Below are 19,000 nucleotides of genomic sequence, written 5' to 3' on the forward strand. Positions count from 1 at the left end.
AAGTCCTTAGGCCTTCATACGCTGGCCCCCATGAGGAAACACTAAAGGCAACAACCGATGGCTCCCTTCTTCCCGCCACCTCCTTGACAGGACTATAGCAGGAGGAGGAGCAAGGGCTACAGGATGAGGGCTCCACCACAGACTTTGTCTGCCTCTATGCCTGCACTCCCCCAGATACTTGGCGGAGTCAAAGCAGGCTTTTGGGACGCTCGGGGATGATGTGCCAGGGCCATTTGTGGATCCAAATTCCCATCTATCGGGTGTGGGCCCGTCATATCTCAGACTGATGACTGCCATGCATGACAGTGCTGGGATACACCCTTCAGTTTTCTTGTTCCCCTCCTTCCCATTCCCCTTCCCTCTTCAGGAACCCTTCTCACTAGCAACTTCTAGCCCAAGAGGTGCAGTTTCTCCTAAGGGTGGGCGCAGTGGAGGAGGTTCCACCGGAGATGCGGGGCGGGGTGATCTACTCCTGCTATTTCTTAATCCCAGAAGCCAATGATGGTCTCAGACCGATTCTGCACCTGCGAAACCTCAACAAATTAATGAAGAAGCTGAAGTTCCACCTGATCTCCTTGGCCTCCATCATTCGCTCCTTGGATTCAGGGGACTGGTATGCCGCCCTTGACTTGAAGGACATTTATTTCCAGATTGCAATCTTTCAGGGACACAGAAGGGTCCTCAGATTGGTCATGAACCATGTGCACTATCAATTTACGGTGCTCCCATTCGGTCTGTCGGCAACCCTTCGGGTGTTCACAAAGTGCATGGCAGTCATCGCGGCCTTCCTGAAGAAACAAGGGGTTCAGGTTTATCCATACCTCAACGACCGCCTGGTCAGAGGGAGATCCAATAATAAGACATGTGAAGGGCACAGTTAGTTCTCGTTAGTGGAAGAGTTGAAACTAAACTTCACGGTTGCCTCCTAGATTCTAATCCAGTGCTTTTCAGCCAAAGGTTATTTTTCAGGTACTTCTTTGCCTCTCTACAATACCGGGTCATGTAAGGAACTCCATAAGGATAGGAAACATGCTCAATGTTCAGAGAGTTCCAAGGGAGTCAGAAGTTCAAAGATTTTAGCAGCCGACCTCGAACCAGTTTTATTAAGCATGTACAAATGGAAAATTTTCAGAGCCTAATTGGCCAAATCTGAATAAAATTTTATGGGGCCAGCAAAAGACATCTCTTGAGCCCCAAGACTTTCCCTGTGTCAAATTTCAGGCTTTTGCTCCTAAGTATGGCATTTCTAGATCTCTTCAGAATGCCTGGAAATAAATTAATGTTGGAAACTGCCTATTTCCCCCTAACTTTATAGTTGAAAACCATTACACCATTTTTGCTGATGGCAAGAACAAACATAGCATGGGGCATGGGTCACTCGCTGGAGGATTCTCTGCACCTTGAAGTCTTTAAACCACAAGTTGAGGACTTCAGTAGCTCAGACATAGGTGAGGGGTTTGTTACAGGAGTGGGTGGGTGAGATTCTGTGATCTGCGTTGTGCAGGAGGTCAGACTAGAAGATCATAATGGTCCCTTCTGACCTTAAAGTGTATGAGTCTATGAGTCATAGAAACTTTCAGCCTGAAATGTTAGTTTAACAAAGTTGTAAGCAATTGAAAACAAGGAATTTTACTGGAAAATGTTAGGAAAGCACAACTATATTATATAATTATAACTATTGCTACCTGCTCTGCCCTGACTATAATGCAGGATCAAACTAGATGGATCTTCTGTGGTTTTGTCTTTATAATTAATACACACAAAACTTAGTTGTGAACCAGTTATGATGATTGCATACACCTCATACCTGACAAACCCTCAAATGAGAAGAAATTAAAAGTTAAGTCAAGGGAACAATTCATATCCTCTACTTCTCTACCGACAAGTGCATAGTTACCACAACTACCATGCACTGGAACTTTAACTCTGGGCTTGGCTACACTTGCAAGTTGCAGCGCTGGTAGAGGCTTTCCAGCGCTGCAATTAGTAACCGTCCACACCTGCAAGGCACATCCAGCGCTGCAACTCCCTGGCTGCAGCGCTGGCTGTACACCTGGCCAGGTTGGGGTGTAGCGATTGCAGCGCTGGTGATCCAGCGCTGCTCATCAAGTGTGGACACACACCAGCGCTTTTATTGGCCTCCAGGGAATAAGGAGATATTCCAGAAAGCTTTTAACTAAATTACTCTCTTTGTTTTGTTATGCAGCCTCTCTTTGTTTTGTTGTGAACTCCGATCGGAGCTCCGTTGAACTGCTTATCTAAAAAACAAACACTGATCACAGCAAACAGGAGCTATCTGTACCTGGCTGTGAACGATCAAATGAGAGGCAGGGAATGAATGTTTGCTTGACAGAGAAACAGCGTTGGAGGCAGGCTGTTTGCAATTAAGACCAAGGGTTCGCGAACATTTTGTGATTTTTTTTCAATCCAGGAAGCTAAACTGTTGGCTCCAAAAATCCACTCTCTCTCTCTTCCCCGCTCCCTGTCACAGTACACCACAGGGAGTGAGTGAAACAGCGGGGAGTCCGTGTTGGAGGCAGGCTGTTTGCAATTAAGAGTTAAGACTAAGGGGTCGGAAACATGTTCTGATTTTTCAATGCAGGAAGCTAAACACACAGTGTTGGCTCCAAAAATCCCCTCTCTCTTTCCCCCCGCTCCCTGTCACACTAGACCCCACTCCACCCCCCTCTTTTGAAAAGCACGTTGCGGCCACTTAAACGCTGGGATAGCTGCCCATAATGCAGCACTCCCAACAGCGCTGCAAATGTTGTAAATGTGGCCACACACCAGCGCTGCTCCTACACAGCTGGATGACCAGCGCTGCAAACTACCAGCGCTGCAAACCGTAAGTGCAGCCAAGCCCTCTGTCTCCTGTTCGTCCTTCTGCACACACCCATCTACCAGATTTTGCTTCCCAATATTAGTGTAATAGTGGCTGTTTGGTAGTGGCAGTGGTTGTGTTGTGAAAGGGTAGTTGAGTGGGTGAATTACAGAAAGGCAATTAAAGAGATTGATGGAAGACTGGTTTTGCTAGAGGAGCAGAGCAGGATTGTGAGTATGTGATCTATAAATGGGGAGATAGGAAAGTGCACGTTGCTAGAAGAAAGAGTGAAGAGTATGTAAAGTAATATGGCTTAACTTTTAATTTCCATAATTTCATCAATTTGTGTCAGGTATGTTTAGGGGAAGCAACACTACTTGCTTCCAAACAAAGGGTTTTGAGTGTGTGGTTTTTTTGGTTTTGTTTTAACTGTGCACAACTGCAGGTGGGGACAGGGGTATAGGAGTGCAGCTATTGATAGAATATTTTATCCATTAGCAGCTGACCATAAATCCCTCTGTTTGTAGCATAAAATCTGACAGAAAAGTGACGTTCCTAATGAAGAAGGTCTTGTGTATGCCTAATCCACTCATCAATTGGATTTGGGTTTGCCCTCCCAAAATCTAGCAGGCTTATGTGTTCATATAATCTTTCAGTAATATGAATTACAGCTACAAATTATGCTAAATCCCATATTAACAAAAGAAAATCCTGCCTGTTGGACCAGATGTGCTCAGTATCCACCTTTATCAAGTTTTGTGTAGCTAGACAAAGGTCTTCCTCCCCCCTCCTCCCCGAGCTACTGGTCAACAGTGAAAAGCAGGACTCCAAGAAAAAAAAATTCAATCAGAACCCAAATACAAAGACTTCTAATTTAAAAAAAAAAAAATTGTGACGAGAAACCAAATAAAATCTACATAGAAAATTCAAAGGGCATAGAAACTAAAGCACAGCCTAAACTATGCAGTTGCTACCAGGTGCATCCATCATAGCAAGTGTTGGTACCTTGGTGTTTGTACACATTAAGGTGATTTGCTGCATATCATGGGGAGTTTAGTCTTGTTGTACATTGAATAATGCAGGCATAGACTTGTGAGTAATTCATTTCCTTCTAACAAAGTAGAGGTGTTATTGGAAAACACTGTTGAGAAAATGTCCTGGGTTACTGGTAGCTTGTTGCTGTTAGAGACTATGTGATGTTCTGAATGATTTACACCTCACTGAGCCACTCTCCTCATGACTTCAGTTATCAGGAGGTTAGTGCATGGAAGAGAGGTTTCTAATATCACCCAGCCTGCCTTTAAGGATGAGCACCTCATTAGTGCTGCGTAGTCAAATCTCTATCCACTGGAATAATCATCCATTTTAGGACCTGCTGGCATCATAGATTCCAAGCCTAGAAGATACCGTTGTGATCATCTAGGCTGACCTCCTGTTTAACACAGACAATAGAACGTCCCCAAAATAATTCCTAGAGTTTATTTTTAGAAAAACGTCCAATCTGGATTCAAAAATTGTCAGTCATGAAGAATCCATCACAATTCATGGTAAATTTTTCCAACAGCCAGTTATTCTCACTGTTAAAAATTTACACCTTATTTCCAATCAGAATTTGTCTAGCATTGACTTCCAGCCATTGGATCATGTTATGTCTTTCTCTGCTATTTTGAAGAGCCCATTATTAAATATTTCTTCCCCATGTAGATAATTATAGACTGTAATCAAGTCACGCTTTAACCTTCTCTTTGTTAGACTCAGGGAGCTCAGTCTATTTAGCTTATCATTATAAGGGATGTTTTCTAATCGATTAATCAGTCTCATGTCTCTTCTCTGCATCTTCTCCAATTTATCAACATTCTTCTTGAATCGTGGACATCCAGAACTGGACACTGTATTCCAGCAGTGCTCACACCAGTGGCAAATACAGAGGGTAAAATAACCTCTTTACTCCTACTCAAGATTTACCTATTGTGGCAAAGCTCTGTCCTTGTTTCCATGGGTCCTGCGCTTCCTGGCAGATTTGCTAGCCTCAGAGGCTCACTGTGACCCTCCATGTAGCCCTTTCTCTCTAGAGGCAAGGGTCACAGCCTACTGAGCCATTTTCATTATAAGCCAGCAAGGGAGGTGAGGAGAAGCTACTCTCCCTTGCACAGTCTCTGTTGTCTCCCAGTTTCAGTGATTAATTCACAGGGGAGGGAAGCGAGGAGCCCAGACCCACCCTCTACTCCAGGCTCCAGCCCAGGGACCCTAATAGTATCAGCTATGGTAGCTGACTTTTTGGAAACAGGATGCATACAATTCCCTGGGCCACTTCCCCACAGCAGCCCCCACTTCCTCAATGTCTACTTCACCCTTACCTCAGGGCCTCCTTCCTTGTGCCTGAGATGGTTTGTACTACTCAGTTTCTCCAACAGCACAACTTCCTCCTACAGCTCCTGACAACCACGAACACCTGACTAACTGGGAGGCTTTTAACTAGTTTCAGCCAGCCCCTGATTGGCTTCAGGTGTCCCAAACAACCCACTGTCTTCCCTGCCTTCTGGAAAGATCTTAATTTTCCCCAGTGTCTTAATTGACCTGGAGCAGCTGCCATTTGCTTATCCTGGTAGCAGGGATTTGTTTAGCCTGTGGCTAATATATCTGCCTCCCACTACTTTACTATAGCCATCTGGCCTTGCGCGCGCGCTCTCTCTCTCTCTCACACATATATATTTTATATATATATAAAATCTCCCAGGATCACATTAATGCTTTTTGCCACAGAGTCATACCGGGAGCTCATGTTCAGCTACTTATCCATCACAACTCCCAAATCTTTTTTAGTCATTGCTTTCCAGCATAGAGTTCTCCATCCTGGAAGCATGGCCTACATTCTTTGTTCCTAAATATATATGTTTAACTGTCGTTTGCTTGTGACTTGTCTTTCAAGCAATCCAGATTGCGCTGAATTGGTGACTTGTCCACTTCACTATTCCCAATTTTTGTCTCATCTGCAAACTTGATCAGTGTTAGTTTTATGTTTTCTTCTAGATCGTTGATAAAGATGTTAAATAGCGGAGGGCCAAGAACTGGTCCCAGTGGCACCCCACCAGAAACAGACCCACTTGATGATGATTCCCCATTTACAGTTACATTTTGAGACCTATTAGCCAGTTTTTAATCCATTTAATGTGTACCAGGTTAATTTTTACTTCGTTCTAGTTCTTTTAATCAATATATCGTGCGGTACCAAGCCATATGCCTTAGAGGAGTCTGTTCCCTTTATCAACCAGATTTATAATTTTGCCAAAAAATTGTTTGACAGGATCTATTTTTCCATTAAATCCATGTTGATTTGCATTAATTACATTACCCTCATTTAGTTCATTATCAGTTGGATCCTGTATCAGCCGCTCCATTATCTTGCCCAGGATTGATGTCAGGTTGACAGGTCCCATAATTACATGGGTCATTCCATTTGCTCCATTTAAAAATTGGCACATTAGCTTTCTTACAGTCTTCTGGAATTCTACAGCATTCCAAGACTTTTTTAAAATCAGCGCTAACGATTCAGCAAGCACCTCATCCAGCTTTTCTAAAACTCTTGGATGCAAGTTACCTGGGCCAGCTGATTTACAAATGTCTAGCTTTAGTAACTTCTGACAGTGCTGAATATTTAGTTGTAATCCTTGCATCTTTGTGTCTTGGGGCCATTAACACTGGTGCCCCAGCGTTCATCTAGGTCAGCACCACAGGAACCAAGCTTCCATTGATGGTGGAGTCCTACAGTGACTGTACATCACCGTCTGAGGCTGTTGTCACTATTGTTTCAATACATGGTAATGGAAATGCCAATGCTAGGCCTCCTTTGAAGCATTGGTGCTATGTGAAGCGAGGGAATCAGCCCCTGAGGTTGCAAATGCGAGAACTCCTTGTGGTGTACCAACGCGTTTGAAGCTGATGTATTAGCACCTGAGGCAGCAAGTGCAAAGTTCTTCAAGTGTTGGTTCCTGTTGTATTCCACTGAGGGTTATAGGTATGTGCCATGCATCCGGAGCCAGACAACTTGACTGTAGTATTGTCCGTTGGTTCATGCATGCGCCTTTGCTCCCCCTCATGGTTTCATTTGAGGTAATAAAGGGTGGGGCAGACCCACTGCACTCTTAGTTCCTTCTCACCACCGCATGGTCTATGTCACAGCTGCTGGTGTTCTCTCATCTTTCTCTGACACACTTTAAACAACTGTGTTTAGCATTGTACATAGTTTTGATTGTTTTTCTGTAGTTTAGTCTTAGTACTGGTTCTTAGGACTGCCCCTCCCCTACCAGTGATACAAGCACCTTAAGTCTCCGCCGACACAGTGGCAGTATCCTCCATTTTCCCAACAAAGGGGGCACTGGTACCTTGCTCTGTGGGGCCCTCCACAGCATCTGATGGATCTCTCCTGTTGGCCATACTGGGGGTCCTGGCTGAAGTCTTTCCCTTCAGCAAGAAAGGATTCGCCCCTCTCCCCACTTCAGCTGTCATTGAAACTGGTGCTCAGAACTGGCCTTGGAGGGGGATCTGCTCAGTCCAGGTCCGATTGTACCACCGGAACAGGAACGATTCCCATTGTTGTCTCCTGATAACGCTGTATCCTCGGCTTCCCCCTCACCTCCGGATGACTTTAGTCAGTTTCAGGAGCTCTTGCGCAGAGTGGTTGAGGACCTCCATATTCACTGAAGGGAGTACAGGACAAACATCAGCTTCTTGACATCCTGCATGCCTTGGTACCAGGGTAGCACTGCCAATCAACGATGCTATTCTTCAGCTTTCTCGAATGGTCTGGTACACCCCAGCTACTTGTGCACCCACTCCCAAGGTGGCAGAGAAAGAGGTATTACGTGCCGGCTGAGAGGTCTGCGTTTCTGTTCTCTGAGCACCCCCCTCTGCCGCCCCCCCCCCCCAATTTTCTAATGGGAGGGGATCGTCATGAGGAGGGAATCATGGCTGAATTCATCTGGTTTCCCCAGGGAAGTGCAGAATACTATAGAGGACCTTCCTTTCAATGAGTCCCACCTCTTCAATCAGAAGACCGATGATTCCCTCCACTCCCTCAAGGATTCCAGAGCCACTCTGTAATCCTTAAGCAGCTACATGCTAGCACCGAGGCACAAGTTTTTCCTGCACAGCGGTTCAAAGCTCCTCAGTTCTTCCATCAGTGGGCCTACAAACCGTCTTGCAAGTAGCAGAAGACTCAAAGATCCCATCCTTTTGGTCTGTCATCGCAGTCTTCAGCATCACATGCTCAGCCTTCACAGAAACAATATTTCTGAGTATGCCTAGAGAGTTGCCAAACACTTTGCCTCCCGCCGTACATCTCACCCACTGCCTTTGGGGGGCATCTAGCACTCTTTTTACCAGATTGGAGTGCGGACAAATGGATCAGGGCATGTTGCATGTTTCTCCCATCATGTTCTCATTATGTCGGGCAACACCACCACCATTTGGTGATGTAATAAACGGGGGGGGGGAGAGGAACATGTGGTCACCAGCGCTTTGTGCAGAAGCATTCCAGTTGTGGGATTGGTGCAGTGCCCACAAGATCCTGTTGTTGGCAGCCTGTGTTCCAGGGACTCAGAATGTGATTATGGACTCTCTCAGCAGGAAATTTGTGACCGACCATGAATGGGAGCTCCATGATACCGTAGTCAGCGACTTTTTGGACCAAGGAGCCCTCCATGCCAACAGCAAATGCATCACATACTGCTCCAGAAGAAGGTCCTGGCACCCATTCCCAAGATGATGCCCTTGTCATCCGCTGTTCAGACCAGATCAATTACATCTTTCCCCCACTGCTGCTGCTGCCATGTGTTCTCTGCAGTATCAGGAGGGAAAGAGCCATGGCTATTCTGATAGCCCTATTCTGGCCTTACCAATTCTGGTTTCCTCACCTTCTCCGCATGTCAGTGTGTCCTCCACTTCCACTGCCAGCTTTCGCAGAACTGTTCATGCAACACGGCCGTGGGATCAGGCACATCAGCCTGCAAACAGTTCACCTCAGAGCTTGGTTTTTGGATGGCCATCTTTGCTAGAATGGGATTGTTTGTTTGCGGTATAAGACCTCCTCTTGAGCAGCAGCAAGGAGTCCATAAGGTGTTCCTATCAGGCCAAGTGGAAACATTTCACCTCCTGAGCCAGGCAGAAGGGTCTCGCCCCAAAGGATGTGGACATTCCCCTTATGTTGGACTACCTTCTGTCCCTGAAGATGTCAGGGCTTGAGCTCAATTCCATCAAGATGCACATGGTGGCTTATTAGTGCTTTCCAACCCCTTGTGGAAGGAAGCTCAGTGTTTACTTACCCATTGATTGCCATGTTTTGGAAAGGCCTCCTTAGAATTTATCCACCCATTCAACCTATCACTTCCCAATAGGACCTCACCATGTCCTCTCAACATTAATGAAATCATCCTTTGAACCTCTGGCTTCATGCTCCTTGTCTCTCCTTTCCATTATGGTCACCTTCCTGGTAGCTGTTATTTCTGTGAGAAGGGTAGGAGAATTGTGGGCCGTGATGACTGACTCCCCTTTTCCACATTCCATAAGGACAAGGTTTCCCTGTGTGTGCACCCCAAGTTTCTGCCAATGGTGGTATCCCGTTTTCATCTCAACCAACCTATACACTTACCTACTTTCTTCCCAAAGCCTCATGCCTCAGTGCCACCTTCACTCCCTCGACGTCCACAGAGCATTGGCCTTCTACCTTTGGAGGACAAGACCATTTAGAAAGTTCCCTAGGCTGTTTATCACTATAGCTGAATGGATGAAAGGGAAGACAGTCTCCACATAGAGGATCTCTAAGTGGGTTTTGTGTCTGTTGTTGGTTACCGGGACTGTCCCCACCCCTTGGAGTGAGGGCCCATGTCACGAGAGCGCATGCATCAACTACAGCCCCATGCATGATGTACTGCTTCCAGACATATGTAGGGCAGCCACGTGGAGTTCGGTACATAGCTTCGCTTCATGTTACACCTTGGCGCAAGATTCTGCAATGGATGCTTAGTTCCATGCAGCTGTCCTCCATTCAACCATTCCATCTTCCTCCTTGCATCCTCTGCATACTTAGGTACTGCTTCTTATTCGCCCTCAATGAAATATGATAGGAATCATCACTCGAAGAAGAGGAGGTTACTTACCTGTAACTTGGACGTTCTTTGTGATGTGTGGTCCCGATCTGTATTCTGATCCCACCCTTCTTCCCCTCTGATTCAGAACTGTTCGATTTGTGGTGGAGAAGGAACTGAGGGTACAGTTTGACCACCTTGCTCTTTATTGCCTCAGATGAAACCATGAGGCATAGCAAGGGCACATGCGCAGCTTAACGGACACCACTACTTTCAAGTTGTCCGGCTCCGGACGCATGGCTCGTGCCTATAACCCTCAGTGGAATACAGATAGGACCATGCATCTTGAAGAACTTTAAGTTACATGTAAGTAACCTCGTCTTCTCCTTTGTCACAGTAGTGCTTTGGGCTAGTTGCACCTGATCCCTTTGCTACACCAACGGGGTTGTGAAGCCAGCACATTAGTATACTACTGGCACTAGTCTTCTGCAGCACAATGAATCATTAGCACTAGGCCCACTTCATCACATCAGTGCTGTGCAAGACCAGCACCTGGGACTTCCAGTGTTGGTGCACTTTGGCACATGAACACTTGGTGAGAATGTGTTGGTGCCTGGTGCTGTTTGCCTGGGACATGAGCAGCTGGGGTGGTCAGTGTTGTACATTTCCTCCCACGCTTTCAGCTCCAGCATCATGTTGGCTTTATCTGCAGGTTCCTGTGCAAGTGCCTTCCTGGCAAATAACATTTCAGGCTATTGGCCCAACAACCTTTTTGCTCTCTGGTGCTCATTAGTCAGTGTTTTGGGGCCTGGTAAGATCAGTGCCATGCCCATCACCCCTCTGACACCTTGCTGAGTGGGCACAATGTCAGAACCTGATTGACTTAACCGGTGCCTGCATCTGACTTCAGTGCCTCACTTCATAGGGGCTCGTTGTATTTTCTTGGCATATACTCAGTGTATTGTGTTTGCCTTCTTGAAGAATGAGAGGAGCTGGGTGCTTCTTGGTGGTTGAGAGGGTGCAATACTCAGTCCATGCAACCAAGTCATTGGTGTTCTTAGGATCCATGTAATTTTCCTTAAGAGTCCAGTTTATTATATCAGGATGATTGATTGGAATTGAAACCTGGTAGGTTTGGCACAAGCTAGGATTTTAATTAGGATCCTAGGCCATTACTAATATAATTGAAAGGGCATGTCACGAAGTCAGTTCCATCTTGAATGTCCTATCTCTGTCAACTTGGCCTATGGCAGAACAGATCTATAGCCACAGTGCCTTTAAGCAGATGGCCCAAATCATCCCAGCCTCTCAGAAACAATCTACGCCAAAGGGGTTTTCATTGTAGGAAGGTGAGATGAGAGTATTGCAAATGGGCCCTTGCAAATCCTGTTCTTTTCTTTAAAAAAAAAAAAAAAAAAAAAAAGCTACATCTCTCATTGCAAGGCTTTACAACTGCCTTTGTGTTACTGCAAAATAGGAGGAGCCAGCTGGTAGGGGTGGTGGCATCTGATAGTTTGCTCATTCTGTGGAGTGATAAGGCAAGTCTTCTCTCTCCGCAAAACCTCAAAGTATGTTAGCTCTAGGTGAACTTTCCAAGCAAGTTTAGCCTTCCCACATTGGCAGGCTTCCGTGGGAAAGCATAATAAAGCCTTCAATTCTTCATCTGTACCTGGATGTTGGTTCAAAAAATCCCACATAAAAACGAGTTGTATACCTAATTCTTCAGGCAGCCCATACCTCTGGCATTTTAGGCAGTTCAGTAGCTCACAGGGCCTCACTTTTCTGTTACAACTGGTGTGGTTAGTTGAACTTCTGAATCCATAAGGTATTTATTACATAAAATTAAGATAATATCTGAGGGGGAGGGTTCTTTTTAAATTACCAGGGCATGTCTTTTTATAATATGGACGACAAAACACAGAATTTAGTCACTTAAAATATCTAGTCTGAAATTGTCAAAATACTACTGAATGTCATATTTACTTTTTTAATATCAGTAGCTTCCAGTGCTTAATGAAAAAAAATTAGCTGAGAAGTTTTTGATATACAATATATATGAAGATTATGTAATTAAAAGGAGATGCCTAGATGTATCTTAAAGGTTTAACAATATAATACTGGCAGGGTCATGTACCTGTCTTGCAGCACAAGATAATCTAGTCTTAGAATGAGAGAGGAGAACATGAGTTCCCCCCCCCAAAAAAAGGTGCGCGTGGCACTTTTAACCTTTACATTAGAGCTTGAACATGGATATTGCTTATTGTAAATTTCCCCTCCATTCACATTTCTTTCTACAGTAGATATTCTGCCATTTGTGCACCTGGGCCCTCAGGGGTGATTACAGAAAACTCTGCCTTGATCTGTCTGTTTTTCAATCTGACAGTATCTGCCTCAGGTCTGTATAGAGCATTTAAGAAAAGGGTGGGGCTGAATTATGTCATTTAGTCATACCAGTTTCTATCAACTCTGGCTTGACCCTTAGTTGAACTTGAAACTTTTGTGCTGAAGGAAATGGTAGTGCAAACGAGAACTGAAATGACTTGGAAAAGAAACGTATAAACCAAGATAATACAGCATAAAACTAGAACAATAATTAATGTTGTTTCTCATTGTGATAATCAGAGTGAAAGATGCGACTTCTTTCTAAAATAAGACCAGTAAAAGAACGTTGTTTAAAAGGAACGTGTGTGAACTGCAAATTCATTATTTGGAGTAAATTATCTGCCATGATCTTAAAAGGTTGCTGTCCTTATATCCATTTAGTTATTTTATTTTAAATAGGTCTTTAATTGGAACGGATGAACTGTATTTGTTTTGTAGTTCTTGATTTTTCCTAGTACTGTGAATGGTGTGATTTATTTGCAGTATGATAATTTTAATTTAGGCAAATACATATTTTTGAATTTTAAATTCCATCCAAAATTAGTTTAAGAAATGTGTTTTGGAAAAGTTAAAAATTGGAACTGCTTACACTAACAGGAGGTTAGATTGTTCCCAGACTTTTGTTTAAGCAGGGACTTCTCTGAGGATTCTCTTCTGGAAATTACTCCCATCATCTTGCTGGTGGGTGAGAGAGAAGGATTTGTCCTCAAACTCCTCTTGGAAAAGTTGTTCCCAAACTTAGTGTTCCAGTAGTAGGCTGGCCTCTCCCTACCAATGTTACTTCACTTCCCCAGCGCTATCCAGGACTCCCCTACACTGGACACTTCTGGGGAGCTATGGAGAAAAATTAGTGGGAGGCTGTACTAGTTTTTCCTGGTAACTTTTATGGAATTGGAGGGACATGGATTGTGGAGGAAGGGATGGTACTACAGAGGCAGCAAAACTGTTCCTTCCATGTGAAGGACTCCTTCATTTATATATGTAAGTGAGCATGAAATGTTCCTAAGACAAAGATAAGCCCCCTCCCCTCCTTGAGGGCAGTGGCAGGTAAGCTACCAAAAATGTCTAATTTGACAGGATCACATTTAAAAAAAAAAGATGATACTGACCTTATTTTTTCCCCCATAGCTAACCTGAATAAAAATGCATACTTTGTTGTACACACTTTGTTATACAGTAATTCACTGACTGTACTGTAAGAAAAGCCACAAGGAATTGTATATGAATTGTTTCACAGATTGCTGTACAAGATTTTTGTAGGATAAGAGATTTATAAATAAGATTTTTCTTTTGTTTTCCAGATTCAATATTAAATAAACATGGGTGCATTCTTGGATAAACCAAAAACTGATAAACATAATGCTCATGGTACAGGGAATGGCTTGCGTTATGGCCTCAGCAGTATGCAGGGATGGAGAGTGGAAATGGAAGATGCTCACACAGCTGTTGTAGGTATTCCTCATGGCCTAGAGGACTGGTCCTTTTTTGCTGTCTATGATGGTCATGCAGGATCTCGTGTGGCAAATTACTGTTCAACACATTTATTAGAACACATCACCAACAATGATGATTTTAGGGCGTCAGAAAAACCAGGATCAGCTCTTGAGCCTTCAGTGGAAAATGTCAAGAGTGGAATCAGAACTGGCTTTTTGAAAATTGATGAATATATGCGCAATTTTTCTGACCTCAGAAATGGAATGGACAGGAGTGGCTCAACAGCAGTGGGAGTTATGATTTCACGTGAGCATATATACTTTATCAACTGTGGTGATTCGCGTGCTGTTCTCTATAGAAATGGACAAGTGTGTTTTTCAACACAGGATCACAAACCTTGCAACCCAAGGGAGAAGGAGCGAATCCAGAATGCAGGAGGTAGTGTAATGATTCAGCGTGTTAATGGTTCATTGGCAGTTTCTCGAGCTCTGGGCGACTATGACTACAAATGTGTTGATGGCAAAGGCCCTACAGAACAGCTTGTTTCTCCAGAGCCTGAGGTTTATGAAATTTTAAGAGCAGAAGAGGATGAATTTATCATCTTAGCTTGTGATGGAATCTGGGATGTAATGAGCAATGAAGAGCTCTGTGAATTTGTTAAGTCTAGGCTTGAAGTATCAGATGACCTGGAAAAAGTGTGCAATTGGGTGGTCGATACTTGTTTACATAAGGTATGTAACTATTTTTCTTAAAAGTTGTTACACAATTGTTGATCTTTATTTAGATGAATACAATACCAGTTACAAAGAAGAATTTCTCTTCCCTCTGGTTGTAATGCAGGTAATGCAGATAGCTTGCACTTCCTTCTTGTTGCCCAGAGAATTCTTCATGGTTGCATTTAGCCTGCAGCACACACTGTAAGCTACTTGAATGTGCTGCTGTTTTTCCAGCCAACATCATCTGCAAGGCTTGTGCATGTGGCACGATTACTATAATATATTTAATGCTTAATTGAGCCCTGATCTTACACTGAGCTCCATATAGGCAGATTCAATATAGGGCACTGATGTCCAAATTCCATGTGAATAAGTTCATACCAGTGCCAAAATTGGAGTTGAATTTTTTAAGTTTTAGCCTCAATGTTCTGCAACTCTGGAAGAGGAGGGAATTTTTTGAGTCCCAACGACTATCCTTTTATTGACTGCAAAAGGTGAGAAACCTTTTAGGCCTGGTGCAGAAGGAAACTTTAAAAGCAAAGGCCTTTCTACTATGGTATCTCCCTACTCCAGAGTCCTATTGTGCTCCTGCAGGAGAGTGGGTGTGATGATGGGTGCTAGGAGCTGCCCCCTGGTGTAGGTCTGAACAAAAAGGGCTACATAAGGACTAGTAACCCTGGGTTTACCATATTCATTTGGCTACTGGTGGTTGTCACAATATTCTCTCCAGATTCGCAGGGCAAGAATGGATAATTACTTAAAACCCTCTTTCAAATCTTTATGCTATATAAAAGCAGCTTGGATACCTATTCTTCTTCCAGTCCTTACTAAACTCCTTTACAAGCTCCTCAGACTACAGCATCAAGAGTTTCAGTTAAGCTTATACAAACATGGCAGGGAGAGGAAGGAAAGACCAAACTTTTGATTAATCAGCTCTGTGAGGGAATTAGTATACACTCTGGGAATGGGTGTACAGTAGTAAATTAAATTAGAGCTAGGGTTATAGTTTTGCAAATTACTACTGAGCAAAAAGTGAGGTACAAGAGAGAGATTCTGACAGAAAGTAGTGTTGATGTGTTCGCACAGTATGTGTTGAACTGTAATATCAGCTGGAAATTTGTACACATTTCCAAGTGGGAGATTAAATTAATATTAAAAATTTGTAGTTTTGCATAATTTGCAAGAAAATCGAGTGTTCCAGATTAACTATATATTAGTGGCTGATCTGGGGAGGTGGATAGAGAAACATAACGTTATGTTGGTTCTTGGCCCATATAAGTGATCTTATTCATTTTTGGAACTTCATAGCATCAAAATGAAATGCAATTTAGGCAGTGGCACAAATAGAATTCAGATGAACGAATATATTTGGAACGAGCTGTAATGTCTCACTTGAATATTTTCATAGAATAAAATATTAGCTTTTTAAATTTGTTATTGGTTTGGGTAACAGTTAAACAATTTCATCATTTTAAGTTATGATCTTTTTGTTGTTACCTTTTAAATAAGTGAAGAAATGCTTAATAATTATATAAGATAATATATAAAATTACAAGACTATAAAATAATCTTTTTCTACATGAAATATATTGCAGCAAATTAACATGTTAAAAATGTGCAATAAAGTAATTGTGTTAACAGTGGTTCATTATAATATCTATCTTAGAACAAGCTAGAGTGATTAATAGCAAGGAAGGCAAGAGCTTTAAAACTAAGGATCCCTCTCATGTACTTTTTTTTTTTTCTCTCCACTATATAGGGAAGTCGTGATAACATGAGTGTTGTACTAGTTTGTTTTTCAAATGCCCCTAAGGTCTCAGATGAGGCAGTGAAAAAGGATGCTGAGCTGGATAAGCACTTGGAATCACGGGTTGAAGGTAGGAAAACTACTTTGTGTATTAAAAATGCTGCTGTCTTCATAAGCTTAAAAACCTAATGGTTCTCAAGTTTTAAATTATGCTGTGCCAAATTCAGACCTGATGTAAGTAGATAAAACTCTATGGATTTCCAAGATTAGAAAAAGTGTTAAAAGTTAGCTAACCCCAACATAACCTATATCTTTTCCTTAATCTAGACATGAGTTAACACCATCTACCTCTGCTTAGTTGGTTGAAGTCAGTCACAGGCTTCACCCTAGGATTGACCTCGACCTGTTAAATTGTGGTAAAAAATGTTTAACCTGTGCCTGTGGTAAGGAAAAGGTTGGGGTTAGCACTTGATTTAAGCACAGCTTCTTTGCCTAATCTAGGCAATTCCTATTGAAGTTGGTGGAGATGAACTTGCTTATATCATATCTTGAATGTAGCCCATTATATTTAAACAATGTATGCTAATCAAGCCTATAGTGAAAAATTGTATTTAGGAAATAATGCCTATTGTCTCCCACCCTCCTTTTTATATTTTATGTCACACACACGTTTTCCTTCAGTGATTATTCAGCATTATTTTATCACGATGCATCTTGCTATCTTTTTCTTCTAATGGCAGAAACACCATTCTTTTGTAAGCTATGATGCCACTGAGGTAACTTGAGTAACCTCTGGTTTTTAGAGAGCATGTGCCTCATATCAGCCATGTGTATTGTAGGATATATTGGTAGTTTGGTATTTTTAATTATTATTGCAGCAAATACTCAGACTGGCTCTCGAATTGGTTTTCTGTTTGTCTCCTAAATTTTGGCATAAATTAGATATTACTTGTTCAACAAATAAATATGGATTCTAAACACTTTGTCATTACATATACACCTCTACTCCGATATAACGCTGTCCTCGGGAGCCAAAAAATCTTACCGCATTATAGGTGAAACCGGGTTATATCGAACTTGCTTTGATCCGCCGGAGCACGCAGCCCTGCCCGCTCCCCCCCCACCCCCCTGAAGCGCTGCTTTACCGCATTATATCCGAATTCGTGTTATATTGGGTCACGTTCTATTGGGGTAGAGGTGTATTGTAATATAATGCTAACAACTTATTCTATATTTATGGTTGCGAAGGCACTTTTGATTTACTCTTTTAGACTCTATTTCTAATGTTTCATTTCAACCCATAGGTTTGGTGATTGATTGATTTATTAGGTTTGAAGGAAAGCTGTTGTTTTTTAGTTAATGTGAAATAAGCTTTTTGTGCACTAAAAATTGTTCAGGCCCTTTTAACATTTAAATAATTCAACCAATTTTTTATTGTAAAACTTTGAAGTTAGCATATAAATAGTCCTCAGTGAAAAATGCATGCTTTGCTAAGACTTTAATTTTAAAAAAGGGAAGAAAAAGAGGGTTTATGACTGAAAACAACTGTATGCGCGAGCGCATTATATTTTCCGGAAGGGTTTAAGTGTGCGCCAAGTGCAAATACTCCTGTTCTATGTGTATGTATAAGCATGTGTGTGTATGGATATCTGCATGCAGAACCCTATAAATCAGTGTCTTTGTTAATTTCTACCAATCCAGAGACTTCAGTAAAGTTCCCCTCTCTCTGTAGATGCAGATTTCTGAAGGTGACACCGCATGTGTAAAAGTGGCTTGCTGGCTCAATTTTTTTTTTCTTATCCTTCACAGTGCTCTTAATTCCAGAAATCCATTGCTTGATGCTATCTCACCAACTATTGTTTCTTTATTGAATCTTATATTTTTGGTTAAGATTATGTAAAAAGGCTGTGGCAAGACAACTCTCACAGTATCTAGTGGCCTCTCATCTCTTTGACCTTTGTCTGTCTTGTTGCTGAGCTAAGTACGGCACAGACACTCCTGTTGGTGATAGATGAAGATCACATGTTCGTGATGATGATATCAAATATGTCATCTGCCTTAGATACTGTTAACTACACGTTGGCATTGACTCATTTGCAAAACCACCACAGGAATGAATTGGGGCTGCTTTTGGATGGTTTCAGTCTGACTTTGGTGAGTGCTCTGCAGGTGGTGGTATACAATTGCTGTTCACTGAGGGCACTTCCATTTGAGTTTCTAACAGTTTCCCTCATCACCCCCTTGCTTAATATTTACTTGATTGTTGGAAGGATTAGTGAGAAGCATGGGTTGAGTGTCTTCAGTATGTTGATGATGGAGCTTTATAGCTCCATCTTCACTGACTTGGCTAAAGCGGTCAGTTGTGTTACTCAGCGTTTTGAAGGACAGTGTAGGTAGAAATCAGGGCTACCGGTCTAAGGCCCAATCCAGATAAAACTGAGATGAGATGGTGGTGGGTTATGTTGGTCTTTCAGTAAGTATGTGGACATGCTTTTATTGTATGTAGAATAGTAAAAATCCAATAAAAATAATAAATAGGGCTAGAGATAACTGTAGTGATATTTTTTTACTTTAGATATTAAGGAGAGTGATTCTTCTCAGACTCTTGAAAATATCTAAAAGAAAAGCATACTACTAACTGTTCACAATTTATTGTATACCTACTACAGTACTGTACAGGACACGGCATTTTCTAGTGGTTAGACCATATGCCTTGCCTTACCACTGTTACCTTGTGCAAATCACCTAACTTCTTCATCCTTAAGTTTCCTTATCTGTAAAGCAGAGGTACTATTACTTTATAGGGATGTTTTGAGAT

The 19,000-nt window shown here is 42.4% G+C and overlaps 1 protein-coding gene across 6 annotated transcripts in view; it reads left to right on the top strand.

The window, feature by feature from the left end:
- PPM1B (protein phosphatase, Mg2+/Mn2+ dependent 1B) overlaps positions 1–19,000 on the top strand; it is a 110,595-nt gene that overhangs the window by 70,030 nt on the left and 21,565 nt on the right. For all 6 annotated transcript variants that reach the window (XM_039530956.1, XM_039530955.1, XM_039530961.1 and 3 more), the window contains exons 3-4: positions 13,587–14,450; positions 16,195–16,312. In XM_039530956.1, coding sequence (XP_039386890.1) covers positions 13,605–14,450; positions 16,195–16,312 — 964 coding nt within the window. In that variant the 5' untranslated portion in view covers positions 13,587–13,604. The remainder of the gene's footprint in view (positions 1–13,586; positions 14,451–16,194; positions 16,313–19,000) is intronic.

The sequence above is a fragment of the Mauremys reevesii genome, linkage group 3 (assembly GCF_016161935.1).
Source record: "Mauremys reevesii isolate NIE-2019 linkage group 3, ASM1616193v1, whole genome shotgun sequence".
In the NCBI taxonomy this organism is placed as follows: Eukaryota; Metazoa; Chordata; order Testudines; family Geoemydidae; genus Mauremys; species Mauremys reevesii.